The 13,766-nt window shown below is 39.7% G+C and overlaps 2 protein-coding genes across 3 annotated transcripts; both read right to left on the bottom strand.

The window, feature by feature from the left end:
* Nucleotides 1-423: 423 nt before the first annotated feature.
* Nucleotides 424-5,278, bottom strand: LOC119023109 (matrix metalloproteinase-19-like). Of its 2 annotated transcripts, XM_037104783.1 has the most exons (11): nucleotides 5,206-5,278; nucleotides 4,864-5,028; nucleotides 4,696-4,739; nucleotides 3,707-3,795; nucleotides 3,445-3,575; nucleotides 3,135-3,347; nucleotides 2,452-2,697; nucleotides 2,125-2,223; nucleotides 1,862-2,026; nucleotides 1,635-1,762; nucleotides 424-1,549 (listed from the first exon to the last, which is right to left on the bottom strand). In XM_037104783.1, exons 5-11 carry the CDS (start codon nucleotides 3,512-3,514, stop codon nucleotides 1,310-1,312), a joined length of 1,161 nt encoding a protein of 386 aa, XP_036960678.1. In that variant the 5' UTR covers nucleotides 3,515-3,575; nucleotides 3,707-3,795; nucleotides 4,696-4,739; nucleotides 4,864-5,028; nucleotides 5,206-5,278; the 3' UTR covers nucleotides 424-1,309. The 2 variants fall into 2 exon arrangements, with proteins under 2 accessions (XP_036960678.1, XP_036960677.1); XM_037104782.1 differs by having other exon boundaries at nucleotides 4,696-5,028.
* Nucleotides 5,279-9,424: 4,146 nt separating this feature from the next.
* On the bottom strand, nucleotides 9,425-13,731 carry pym1 (PYM homolog 1, exon junction complex associated factor). The gene is made up of 3 exons (XM_037103158.1): nucleotides 13,594-13,731; nucleotides 10,668-10,761; nucleotides 9,425-10,509 (listed from the first exon to the last, which is right to left on the bottom strand). Exons 1-3 carry the CDS (start codon nucleotides 13,622-13,624, stop codon nucleotides 10,005-10,007), a joined length of 630 nt encoding a protein of 209 aa, XP_036959053.1. The 5' UTR covers nucleotides 13,625-13,731; the 3' UTR covers nucleotides 9,425-10,004.
* Nucleotides 13,732-13,766: the final 35 nt, after the last annotated feature.

The raw sequence follows: 13,766 nt of genomic DNA, 5'->3' as shown, positions 1-13,766 counted from the left end.
CTGCTGTTTAAGTTGGACAAAAGTCAAAATGGTCTGTGTTGGCTACTCATTTATTGATTGATTTATTTGATTTGATGATTTGAAAGTAACTGTAAATTAGCCAGAGTTAGCCAAATGTTCATCTTTGTGAACCTTTAAAATAAGAAAAAAAAATACATTATCTCTACATAATAATGTATAATAAATATGTACAAAATAGTACAGTACGCATTCACCAATACATATTCCAGCAATATATAGCAATATATGCCAGTTACCTATTATCCATAATAGATAAGTGAGTCTAAAACAACACATGCAGACAAAGAAAATAAAAGAAGACTTATCAAGTAAAAAAACAGGCTGGCAGAGACGACAGCTTGTGTCAGAAGACCCGCGATCATTGAATAAACATGTTTTTATTAACAAATCCCACGTCAAAATGTTTTCATTCAAGGGTACAATATGTAAAGATATTCATGTAAAACATTCAAGAATTTACATTAACAGAAAATGACATTATGTCAAAGATTATGTAGTATGTTAGCGATATCTACTAAAGTTAGCATGCTAACCAGCTAGCCCTGGCCTGTCCAGTCACAATATCATTCTGAGCTCCCAGTCTGGAGCGTTAGCTGCACAGCTAACTGAGCTAACTAGCTAATGACAACTGCTACAATTAGCAGCCGTGAGCGCTAACTATGGTGATACACTGCCAGTTCTTATATACTGCACCCTTAAGACCCGACAGCTGCAAAACCCTTCAAGAATACATTCCAGTAATAATGAAAAGATGGGATTGTTCGAGCAGGTTCAACAAAACCAACAGAGGAATGAGGCAATCAAGCACAGTCTGAACAGGAGAGGAGGACTAATTTCACAGAAGGAGAGTGAAAGCACATCACAGGTGTAAAACAGGCTGTTTTTAAGGACTACATTTTGACATGTCACAGAAGGAAAAGCAACGGTGTGAATACTTTCTTTTGAGAGTCAGAAAGTCTGCAGAGAAAAACAAAAAACCCTGTTGTCGGAATACAGTTCATGAGGTTGTGACGTGAATAACAACATCCGATCTTACAGAATCACACACCACAATGTTTGTCTTATCACAGCGCTCGTGTGTTAAAAGCTACTTTTTAAGTAATAATTGTCACATCATGCAAATATTTATTCAGCTGATTCCACAAAATAATACTGCTTCATAACTCACATATGAGATTTGTACATGATTCTTTAGTTTGGATCCAAATAAATAAGCATCTCTCACTGGTGCTGTACTGATTCGCTGCAGGATCGGGTTTGTGTTGAGTCCCTGGTGGCCTCTGCTGGCTCAGTCGTCACAGTGCATCCAGTGTTGGGCCGTGCTCAGAGGATAGGCCTTCTCCACTGCTTGGTGCTGCTGGTTTACACGCCAGTACTGAGCGCCTTTAAAGAAGTACATATGACCGTTTGTCCATGTCAGCGCTGCGTCAGTACCACTGGGTAACCCCTCGATGAGTTTTTCAGTCGGTTTGGGATACGAACTGAAGTCTGTCGGGCCAATCTCATCCCACTGCCAGTATCCAGAGCCCTAAAACAAAGAGCCGATTATTTACTGGAAAATGAAAAAGATATTGAACAAACATGTCCAAACAGATTTGATATCTTGTGCTCACTTTGAAAAAGATAAGCTTTTTGTTCTTGCTGAAGTACAAGGCTGAATCAATGTTAGCAGGGATGTTGTTCAGGCGCCTGGGGAAGCCGTGGTCAAGTTTGAAGCTGGTGTACCTCCATACTTTGTCGTCTGTGAATCGAAAATATAAAGAAAGATAAAATGTTAAATCCCCGCCAGCACTGTACATCATATCCTCGTGAGAATTTCACAACTATGAAATGAATTCACCTTTCAGAAAATAGGACTTTCCAGTCCGCTGAGAGTGAACAGCTGCACTGAGGCTCCCTGGCAGCTCCCTCCACAGTACTGAGATCAGGACGGGTGTGTTGTAGCCATTACTGGACACCGTCCACACATACTGACCGCTGAACACATACGTCTTACGCAAAGGACCTGTAGAGACACAATGCAGGGGGGGGGGAAACATGGCTGTATGGAGATACATCTTTTATCATTTTTTTAATTGAGTGACAGCATCAGAGTGTCTTTACCCAACATCACTGCATCCAGAGTGGCCTCACAAGGATCTGGGACAGCCCCTCCTGGTATTAACGGCCCTGGGTTTCTGGATGGAGGAGTCGCTGGCTTTCCTGAAAAGGCACAAAACTTCACATTCAGCCGAAATTCCCAAACGTTTGAACTGACAATCCTTCCAAAACTCATGTATCCCAAGAATTGTAAATAGTAAAAGTACTCCAGTAAAAGTAAAGATATTCTGTGAAAATATCACTTTGGTGAAAGTGAAAGTCTCCCATAAGAGTAGTATTTGAGTGTAATACTTAAACATCACACATCTTGACTCCCCGATCTGACATTACCGTATAAAGCCTGGATCCCTCGTATGTCATCTGCATGCAGCTTGAAGTCAGAGCGGTATCCGTTGTACACAGGCCCCATCAGCGCACTGTAGTACTGTGAGTGGCCAAGGCCAAGTGCATGGCCGATCTCATGGGCCGCGACAATCCTCAGGTTGGAGCCGGAGGATTGCCCTTCTGTCCACTTTTCATCCATGTCGAAGTGCACAATGCCTGACTCAGGAGCATCAGCGTGGGCTAAAACATGACCTAAAGATAAAACCAGAACCAGAAGATTTCAACATTTGTTTGCATAACACCACTGGATATTTTTAAGAAGACCTCAGCACATTTTCCTGTTTGTGGTTTTTTCACGAGTTTGTGGCAACAAATATTTACACTTTTAACAAGAATGCGGCACATCAGCAGATGTGTTTGTGGCGACCAAAACCGGTTTTCTAAACCAAAACATGATTGTTTCCTAACCCTCACCAGGTGGTTTTGAGCCTAAACCTAACCAGAACATGAGCACAATGTCACAACCTGTTGCAAGATAACTGAAATATAAAGCTGTAACATATCCATGATTTGCAGAAACATTTGCCAACATTTATTCTAGTGACTGAATTGCAGCTTTCATCAAAAATCATCCAGGAAAGACACATTTTTAAATATCTAAATCTTTTTTATGTTGTTGCTGTTCCCACCTCGCCCATCAAACGGCACTGGACACGTCCTGTCTTTTCTGTGGAAGGAGATCTTGATGTCGGCTCTGCCTTGCTGAAGCTCCGTGAACCTCAGAGGTGACACGTCGCTCCAGTACTTAAACGCACTCTGAATGGCGGATCGGGTCTTTCCCAGACCCAAGTCAGGGGTGTAGTTATAGATGCGGTAGGTCAGCATCTTCTTGCGCCAGTAACCTGTTAAATTAAGAAACATTTAAGTGACTTTTAAAAAATGATGTATAACGATACTGACGTGACTATCAGAATATATCATAGGAATGAAGTCACCCACCCATGACTCGGTATTTGAGGGATTTGTCATTAAAAGGGTCTTCGACGCCACAGCGAGGTCTGTTCATCATCGCCAGAGTGGCTGAATCTAGTTTTCCTGATACCTGCAGGTTTGTTGCTTTCTGAAAAATTCTGACATCCAAACAGAACACAACATGTTATGACTTTTTTCAAACAACACACACACTTTGGGTCAAGGTAAAAACAGAGAGAAACATGTTCAGCTAACTTTTGATTTGCTAAAATGAGAGAAATCTGCTCACCTGAGGCCTTCAGCTATCTCCTCTGGTTTATGGTTTTGGACTTTACTGTCCAGTGGGATGTGGAGGTAGCCATACTGCCTTAAATACGCCTGAAGAAACAGCACTCATATTAATAGTGGTGGAAGAAGAAGAAGTATACTGTCATTTACTTAAAGGAGAAGTTCACCCAAAATTCAATAATTAAGAGTAGAGTGAAGTTTTGTAGTCCACAAAGCATTTCTGGAGCTTCACAGCAAGACAAAGTTGTGTCACTGCATCTGAAGATCTGAAGAGGCTGAACAAATTCAACTGCAGGTCAACAGTGTAAATAACGTCTTTCTAAAAATGTGGGATCTTTGGCTTCCTGGAGACTACCGAAGAGTAAAAGCACATTAATATTTAGTCTTATCAACAAAAAATGCATTTACAGGATAAAAGTAAAAGTAAAAGTATTCATTATTCAAAGGGACTCTGGTCATTATTAATGAGTATTTAAATGTTGTTATTGGCTGAGATGGAGCTTGTTGTAATGCTGTATAATGTTGGGTAGTTAAATCCACAGAGATGCATCTTATTTTAGGAACTGTTTGTGTGTTTTGTTTTGTAAAAGCTTAATTTATAAAGTCACTTCTCAAGAAACCAAAGCCTCAGCACCGTCCTTGAATTTGTTTTCCAAGACGAAACTGTTTGTACAACCCTAATTGTTTTGTTTTCTACCAAAAATCATACTGAGAGTTTTGTTCTCTTTCATAAATTAAAATTATTACCTGCAGGCTCATTTCGATTTTGCATCTGACATTCAACACACCACAACTACTTAATTCGATTCTAATATTCCATCACAATCAGTGTTTGGCAGCTTTAAACTGTGAAAAGCTCCAACAAGACTCAAAATTATGGATATTGTTTAAGTTTCTGCTTCCAACAAACACGTCTGTATTCAAGTTTTTTAGTTTTGCAGTTCCGCAGGATTAACTTCTCGGCATCCCCACAGTTCTGTGTTTTCTTACCACAGCCTCTGTAAATTCCTCGCTGCTCTGGGCGACAGTTGAAGCTGTTGTCAGAAAAACAAGAAGCATCAGTAACTCCAGCCTGCGCTCCATTTTTCTGATTGGGCTGTTTTCCATCTTTCTGGAAATTATAAATGTTCCCAACTGGATCCGACACAGCAAGTTGACCTTTTGCAACCGATAATCAAGCTCTGGATCTCTCTCTATGCTCCTCCATCTACATCCATCCTCTGAGCTCTGGTCCTCGTTGGTTCCCTCTCCTTTTGTTTGGAGGTTCAGTTTTTATACCACCGAGTGTCTGTTCAGGAACTGCCTCAAAGCCACATAATAAACCTTTGTGGATGACAAAAGACAAAACATGTTTCAGACACCAACAGCACGATCACGCCTTCTTACACCATCATTCACAACAGTTTGTCTTCTAGCGTTCAAGAATAACTTCCGAGTAACGTTGTTTACGTCAAAGGAAGCAAATAAATCCATTATTAATTCTGTTAAATCAAAACTGACCCTGGGAATCTTCTGCCCACCACCTAATAAAGGTGCTGGCTTTAATAACTTATGTCACTGTGGTGAGAAGAAGCCTACTCTCTTCATATTTAATTAAGCCGGGTACACTGAAGACTTTTCCAGACGAGGTCAATTAAGGTATGACAGATGTGCCAGACACACAGCTGGTGTTGCTCATTCATGATTTATATGCAGCATGTGGAACAATATTCCACATTAATCCCAACATTCCTTCACTTCAGACTTACAGCCCCACGAAGAAAACAACTAACCACACTTCCTCCACGAGACAACAGCTAATTATACTGTTCACAATGTAGGAGCTCATTCAGGCAAAAAACAATGACGCCCCCATGTAACCAGTGCTGCAAATCGTCCCCTGAATAGAGACAGAGAACGCCTCCTTTTCTGCTGCAATGCTGTGGAATAAAGCTCGTAAAGGAATGAGCGGGCAGATGGGAAACAGACTCGGCTCATACATGTCTTAAACAACCGGAGTTAATACATTTAACCACAGGTTCAGCTGTAATGGCACCAGACAGTCTCTGATCAGCAGTGGACATCTTTCACCTGGAAACTAAAAATGGGAATTCCTGCCCCGAGTTCTGCCTCTCAGGCGTAGCATAAAAAAATCCTCCCTCCTTTTGCCAACTGCAACTTGATAGCTGATTGTGATGGATTGATTGCTCGAGTAGAACAAAACCTGAAGCTGTTAACCAACATGGTAACACTTTAACACAATGACATGATCTATAGACCATTTATCAAGTAAATGTTTGCTGTGAAGCTGCAGTTGATGTTTAGAAAACTTTGTAAATGGTTAATAAATACTGTGAAGTTCATCCATCTAACATTATTTAGGCAGTCAACAAAGTCGTCTTTATAAACCTTGAACCTTTACAGCTGAATAAATAGAAATTACATAGTTTAGTAGTTCATTCACTAAATATTTACCATTTATCTAATGATGGTTATTATAAGTGTTGCCTTTAAATAAAGCAAAAATTAAAAAAAAAAATATTGGTGCTAAAATAGACTTGACTTATTTAACGTGCTGTTGACACGTACACAAAGAAACATAAGTTTGTTTGGATGTAAATTCAAATTGAGACAAAACTAGACAAATTTTTAAGAAATAAAAAAAAAAATCTTTTATTTGTGACAGTATAACTGTGTTAATGATATCAGACAGTGTACATAGTGTTCAGTGCCTTGCTAAACATAAAAACAGTAAATGTGGCAAATAATTTATTGATATCTTGTTCATCAAATGCAAAAAACTGCATACTTTAATCATCACACTGCACAGCGATAGTATGTAGAATGAAAAGTAATCAGGACATGAGACTTGAGTTTAAAGCTGTAGTGCGGAGCTTTTGTCTCCCCCTTGTGGCAGCTGTAGCAACTCCACTCTTCAGTTTTGAAACTTTGCTGAACATGCAGCCACAGGTGAGTCAGTGTCTCCACGCCTCCTGAGAGCTCTGCTCTGCTCCGCTGCCAAGCAAAGAGAGATTAATCTGGGCGGAATCTGCTTAACCAGCAATGTGTGAACTCATTTACCAATGGCTTGAATCCAAGAGATTTTCATTTGCATGTAAAGGTTCCACGTTCCAGCTTTAAGGGGAACAAAAGTCCACTGTGCTCATCACAAACTACATTTCTAAAAACCTCTGGAGAACCTCTGCTGCTGCTCTTTCCAAAGTCTGAAAAGAAAAAAACCCGGATGATGTCATTAGAGAAGTATTTCTGGAGCTTCGCCCCCACAAGGAACTAAAAATCAGAATCATGAGATCTGCAGCTTCAAATAAAACCATTTTTATTGTTATTTAACTCTCTCGTTTACAAGTCCCAACCACTTTATCAAATTACAAGACTAAAGCCTTGTTTGGACCGATGGGAATGTCTGATTTGTTTCTCAAATCAGATCTTTAGGACAGACTGGCAGTCTTTTTGCATCCAGACGTCATCGAACACATTTGCGTAAGTTGCTGCGTCAGTAACTAAGTGTGCTGGTAACGCAGCATTCCGACACGGAAGCGTGAGAAAATTGGAGATCCATCATCTTCCGTTCCGAACAATCACACTGTCAAGTCGCATAGTAAACAGTTTAATTCGTAATTGTTCACAGACTGTGACTCAAGATTTAACTTTGTTGTTATGTGAGTTTTGCAAAGGTCATACTGCCTACAAATGTGGTTTGGAGATGGTTTAGTTTTGGGGGGTTTTTTGTCCTAAAATGGATCTGGATGAGCCAAAATAGGATTTGGGGTAGCAGTCAACAAGAAATGCCGTTTATTCCAGAATCTCACAGATAAATCTGGCTTACTCTGTATATTTTGTATTTCTGATCCGACTGAAACATAAATCTTTTATCAACAGGTCATAAACGTTTAGTTTCATTCTTAAGAAAGGCTCTGTAAATCCCTAAAACAGCTGGACACTGTAGCTTTTTAGCAAACGTCACTCAAGCAGGAGTTAGAGGACAGTTTTCAGATGCGGATTCATACACATTTAATTCTGTAGTGAGTATTTACAGCAGCGGAAGGGCACATGTGGGATCAACTTAAAGTAACCACAGTGTCCATGTTCATCATAACAAAGGAACGTGTCATCCAGTGCGACTGTGAGGCTCATTAATGTGGTTTTTTTTAACAGCTTTTGGACGACAGTAGAGTTCTATGGCACAGAGGAACACGATGGATCAGGTTTTAGCTACGCAGATAAACCTGCTGATGGGACAAACTGTTCGCTGGTTCATGGGATTTGTTGACAATTACAAAAATAATACATCAATATAATATAATATACCAAAATATCCAATGACACCAAACATATCCTGCCTTCACATAATAAATCCCCAGTTATGTCGGTTACTCAGAGTCATCGTTCGCTCTACTTCTAAAAAGCAAAATGAGAAAAACATTTTACGCATCACGCGTTTTTTAATCAACAGACGTGTGACTTAAAGAAACCATCCAGTCATCGACAAATGCGTTCATTCTTAAAGCAGACAGGTCGACACACTCTACTCTCTATAACCCTTACATACTGTTTAGTTAAAGACATTTTAATGTCAGATTTTTTGGAAAGGTGCTACGAATCTGTGTATATTGGAGCTGTTTGGGTTTAAAGAAATACATTTTAAGATCAAACAGTGTGATTCAAATCAAGGAAAAGGTGAATGTTGAAGCAGTGACATTTTTCAAGCTCAACGGGAACCTCGACACTCTCACGAGTCCCTGCCGGTCTGTGAGGTGCCACGAGGGAAATCTTGAAACAATAAAGCTGTGAAACAGCAGAAGGAAACGGTCACATAAGGTGCATGTAAGGAGCAGAGGTCACCAGCTGCCCTGAAACTGTCAGGTGAGCTGCACCTGCGAGCACAACACCTGCAATTCGGCCGGTCACGCAACAACGCTGTGATTTATCTCATATCGTGTTATACATACTGTATGTTTGTTGTTGTTTTTGTTAATTATTATAAATAGTTTCCTTTAATTGGGATATTTCTCAATGTCAGGATATTCTTAGGAATGAAAACTAAATTCTTCTTTGAAAGGGTGAACTCTCTTTATCATGCGATTATGTAAGAATTTTATCAGTTTCATGATGGTTTGAGAGGTGCAGCATTTCAGAATTGGCCACCCGTCTCCTTCATACTCATAACAAAATACAGAGTTATCACCACAGTAACCACTAGTTAGCTCAGTTAGCCATGCAGCTAGCGGTCTGGACTGGGAGCTTAATGCACAGAGGAAGTGTTTGTGTTTATACCACTAGAAAAAAGAAACTTGGACTGGTACAGGTTGAGGCTAGCTGGTTAGCATGCTAACTTCAGTAGATATCTCTGCAACACAATGCACAGCTGCAATAATGTCAAATCTGTTATTTTCTCCCCATTCTGTTAATAATTTGAGTTGATTTTTGAATGTTGCACCTTTAAAATGACAATCGCCTAATCATTTCTAGGACATCATCCTTCAGACTAAGTTACCGTTAGCATTTTTTGTTTCATCTGTTGGTTGATTTAATACTGGATTAATAGTTAATTGTCAATTTGATAGTAGTAAAAATGAGTTTTCAATTATATATAGTTGTGTTTGATGGTTGTAAATGTTATACAATAAACTGCATTTAAATGTATGTTTTTTATGTCTTAGGTAAAAACAGGACATCTTTTCTCTGTACACAAACCTAAAAAAATAAACTCTCCCTGCTCTCTGAAAGATTAAGAATTAATCATCTATTTATTCATGTCAGACAGGCCATTTAGACATACATCTGTTGTTCAAAATTGCATGTCATATGTACACTATGACACTTGTTATGCTGGAATCCTACTACTGTGAAAGTACAGAATATGAACAGTATGTAAGAGTTAACAGAAAAGTGTTCTTTCATTTAATGTGTGAGTAATACCTGATGGCATGAACGGTACAAAATGGAACGACAGACACGTTCAAAACAACTCACAATGTTGTCTTTTAAAGATATTTATAAATGAGTGGCCTGGCCGATACATGTCTATGAGCAGGAGTCTTAACATTATATAGAGATCTAAATCTAAAAACAGGTTCGTCGGGTCTGAAGATGTGACGCCTGCTGTGTAAACGTCCCGTCATTCGCTGCATGAAAGGCGCCGTGACTGTGTTCACTTTCAAAGTTCATGATGAATATCAAATAGGTACAATATGTTTGATGATAGCTATGACCACAAAGCTTCAAAGGTCCCTCCCCCGTCGTTCAGGATGTAGTTTGTACGTTTAGTCCGTCTACTTCTTCTGCTTTTCTTTATTGCTTCAAGAATCTCTCTCGAGCTGCTCTAACTCGACCTGTATAGCGTGGGCCCGAGCCAACTTTTCCAATTGATCCTTTGTCGGCTCCTGTATTTCCCCTGAGTCCACTTTCTGCTGCAGCTCCTCAACTTGTCGCAGTTTCTTTTTCAGGTTTTTGATTTTCTTGGACTTTTCAGCCGCTGCCGACGAATCATCGGGGGATGAGACAGAAACCGCCGCCGCCGCCGTCTTGTTTGAAGACTCACCGCCCTCTGAAAGGGACACGTGCTCGACGGCATCGCTCACAGAGTCCACATCTGCATCCCCATCCTGGCCCGGGTGCTGCTGCTGTTTTCGCTTCTCTTTGCGTTTCATGTTGCGTTTGGCAGACTTTGAGAGACCGGCCGTCTCGCTGTCTCCGCAACCGGGGATCTTCTGCTGCTGCTTCAGCGGAGCTTCCTCAGGCTGGCTCATACCGGGTGGCAGGTCCGGTTTGCTCTTGAAAAACTTGACATATTTGTTTTCGTAGCTAAAACGGCAAGAAACAGAGACACATTTCTAATGAATATCAGGCCTAATCATATAAATCAGAGCATCCCTACTTGTTGCAAGCTACCATTACTTTCACAACACAATCTTACTTTATATGTTCTTTATAAAGCTGTGGGAAAGATGACTTCCACTTACACTGGTACTTCTTCCTGAGGGACATAACCGTCCTTCACCCGCCTCGGCTTCCGCCATGTTCCATCAGGTCGCTGAGTGGCAGCAATGTATTTCCCTGAGGAGCAAAATGCAGACAATTTTAGAGAATACTGACGTTTTTGTCTGAACGAGCCAGAAAATCTTAAAACTAGCTGAACCTTCAATTCATTCTGTCAACTGCTTTGACTGTTATCATGACAAAGAAAATAGCTCAGCGCTCACTCGAGTCCTCTGGAGGTTTGTCAAAATGAGGCCCATGTGACTCTAGTCTGATATTTTCTATTATATGAACAATCTTTTCTCTTTTCATCGTTGCTGCGCATGCTTATAAATTAATAACGTTTTAATGTTCAATTTAATATTCTTTTTGAGGACGACAGTGTAACAGCTGTCCCAGAGCTACAAGCCTTTTGACTTTTCCATTTACATTGTTTATTGATGTGCATCCCTGTGAAATAATACAATAAATAAATCAGAGGGCAAAAATAGAAGCTGTGCAGTGTCACTGCCCTGCTGAAAGTTAGAAACATTTTAATTCTAAACACTGGCTGAAATTGCACCAAACAGCCGACATGTTACTGTGTTCAGAAAGAGGAGAAGTTTATTTCATTTCATTTATGTGAGCAAGAAGGGGAATTTCTGGTCGAGCAATTAAGTAATAAAAGTAGGATTTCTGCAATCACAAACATTGCAACTTAATGAAAAGTCACATAAATATTGACAAAATCGTTACAGTGGACGCTTTACATTAATAATTCATGTTGTTTTAAAATAGTTTCACTGCAGCAAATATATTTGTATGCACATTTATTGGAGCACTCCTGAACAAAGACTATTATAGATTTAATAAATACAGGCTTCTCTGACTTCTACTGCACACATGAGACTGAAACTACATAATCAGCAAAGTGTTGTTGGTCTTTGGCCGAAGTCGTGACCGGCTGCTAGAAGTTTTTCATACCACCAGATGTCACTGTGCATGTTGAGTGTAAAGCAACAAAGCTGCACAACTTCTTTTTTTTTCATCATGAATAAAAGAAAATCCACAAAGCTTCACGGGGCTTCATCCATCCATCACTGGTTTGACAAGCTGTTCACCAATTGTGTGTGTACGTGTGTGTGTGTGTGTGTGTGGTAATTTCCACCCACTTGTTAAGACACACAGTCTCACACTCTGACTCATTACAGTTATTGAAAGCCTAAAGAAGCCCAGAACACATTCAGGCACAAAACAAACCGTTATGGGTTAGAGCTGGGTAATATACTGATACTTTATCATTATTTTAAATCATATAACGTTTTTCAGATTTTTCAGATGTTATTTTCTGGTGACATCCTCGATTGTTTTACCTCTTCAGCTCTCTAAAGCAGAGAAAGTACTAAGGACTGACTGATCTGATTTTGTGTGGGCCTGAATATTAGTGATCAATGAGACTGATAACTGATATTTGGATCCGATGTACATTTGCAGTAAAAACATAAAAATGGTTTCAAAATTACAGTTTACTTAACTGATACTAAAGTATCATTTTGAAGGTAATTCACTTGAGTTTTACCATTTTCAGCTACTTTATACTCCCACTCCACTACATGTGGTGTTTGTAATTGCTGGTTACTTTGTAGACTCAGATCATTCAGTTTTGATAAGAGTTTGCTTGTGACTTAAAACCAATCAGAGTGTTGTGGGTGGAATATTGAGGGACACTACAGACAGAGGAATGAGTCAGTGGTGCATTTTCAAATGAATCAATTCAACAGATCATTCAATTTGAAGGATTAGTGAGATAACATTTATTCATGTCTGGTTATTAAATCCACACAAGGTTTCTCAATTATTAAACTATCGCACAGCATGATTTATATCAATACTATAATATTAAATCATATATACTTGGATACAGGAGTTAAGTTCCATCGGTCACATCTGGATGATAACATGTTCTGATCTCATCTTACTGTTGTAGCTCGTGAACTAATGCACTCATACCTGCATGACTGTCATTATAACTCGCAGTGCTTATCAAGCTTACTGGATCTTCTCTCAGCCACCAAATAATCAGACAAGTTTGGTGAAAAACACTAATTTTCACACACAATGGTTGTGACCAAAATGTTGTGAGCAGCTCTGTGATACAAGAGCAACTGTCAACACAACATTCTCAATTAAAGGGGCACAATGTAGTTCTGGAGAATAACATTCAAACTCAGAATTTTTGTATTTTCAGTATCAATGTTGTAATAATACAAACTGAGAAATATGTTTTGGTCCATAACTAATAAATAGAGTAAAATAACGTCTCAGGAACACTATCTCAAGCTAGAAAGGTGGCAGGGTCCGCCAAATATAAACAAAGTACACAAGCATGAAATTGTGTTGACCTTTAAGGTCAGTTTGTTTATTCAGTTCCTTCTGTAAGACAATTTGTTTAAGCAGGCATAAAAAAAAGACCCTGATTGAAATTTCTTCCCAAAACTGCACAATGCCCCTTTAAAGCAATACAAGCTAAGTAACGTTAGCAAGCTAATGTGGCAACTGTCAGGTCGTTACACACAATAAAAGGACATTTGTGTTAATCAAAACTGTGAGAAGTTACACAAGTAACGGAGGAAATGTCTCCTGACAGCAGTATATATCACACACTATTTTCACATCGTTAAGTTGTGTTAAAAGGGACGATAGCTACAAGCTAACTAGCACCAGTGGAGAGTGGAGCGTTAGCATCTTCAGCTAAGATTAGCACTAGCTGCAAAACAAAACATCCGAGTCAACAACGTCCTATAACATGTTATTGTTGTCAGTGAAGACGGCAGATTAGAAAAGAAAGCATCGTGTTGATCGTGGTTGCTGTGTTTACTGACAGGACTGTGTTTCTGTTAGACAAAGGTCTGGCACATGCATTAGCCTTACCAGATTCATCTGTCACATAGGGGGTTGCCATTTTGGTGTAACGTGCAGCTCCACTCCCCTCAGTTGGTCGGTAACGGTGTCCCCAAACGTCCCGATGTTCACTTCGATCCCACACAGCAGCAAACTACAACTTTTTCAACTTGTGCTTCACTCGAGGTGAGAGCTGTCATGGC

The sequence above is a fragment of the Acanthopagrus latus genome, chromosome 7, assembly GCF_904848185.1.
Source record: "Acanthopagrus latus isolate v.2019 chromosome 7, fAcaLat1.1, whole genome shotgun sequence".
NCBI classification, from domain to species: domain Eukaryota; kingdom Metazoa; phylum Chordata; class Actinopteri; order Spariformes; family Sparidae; genus Acanthopagrus; species Acanthopagrus latus.
The sequence above is the reverse complement of the archived record's forward strand: the minus strand, read 5'-3'. Positions and strand labels throughout refer to the sequence as shown.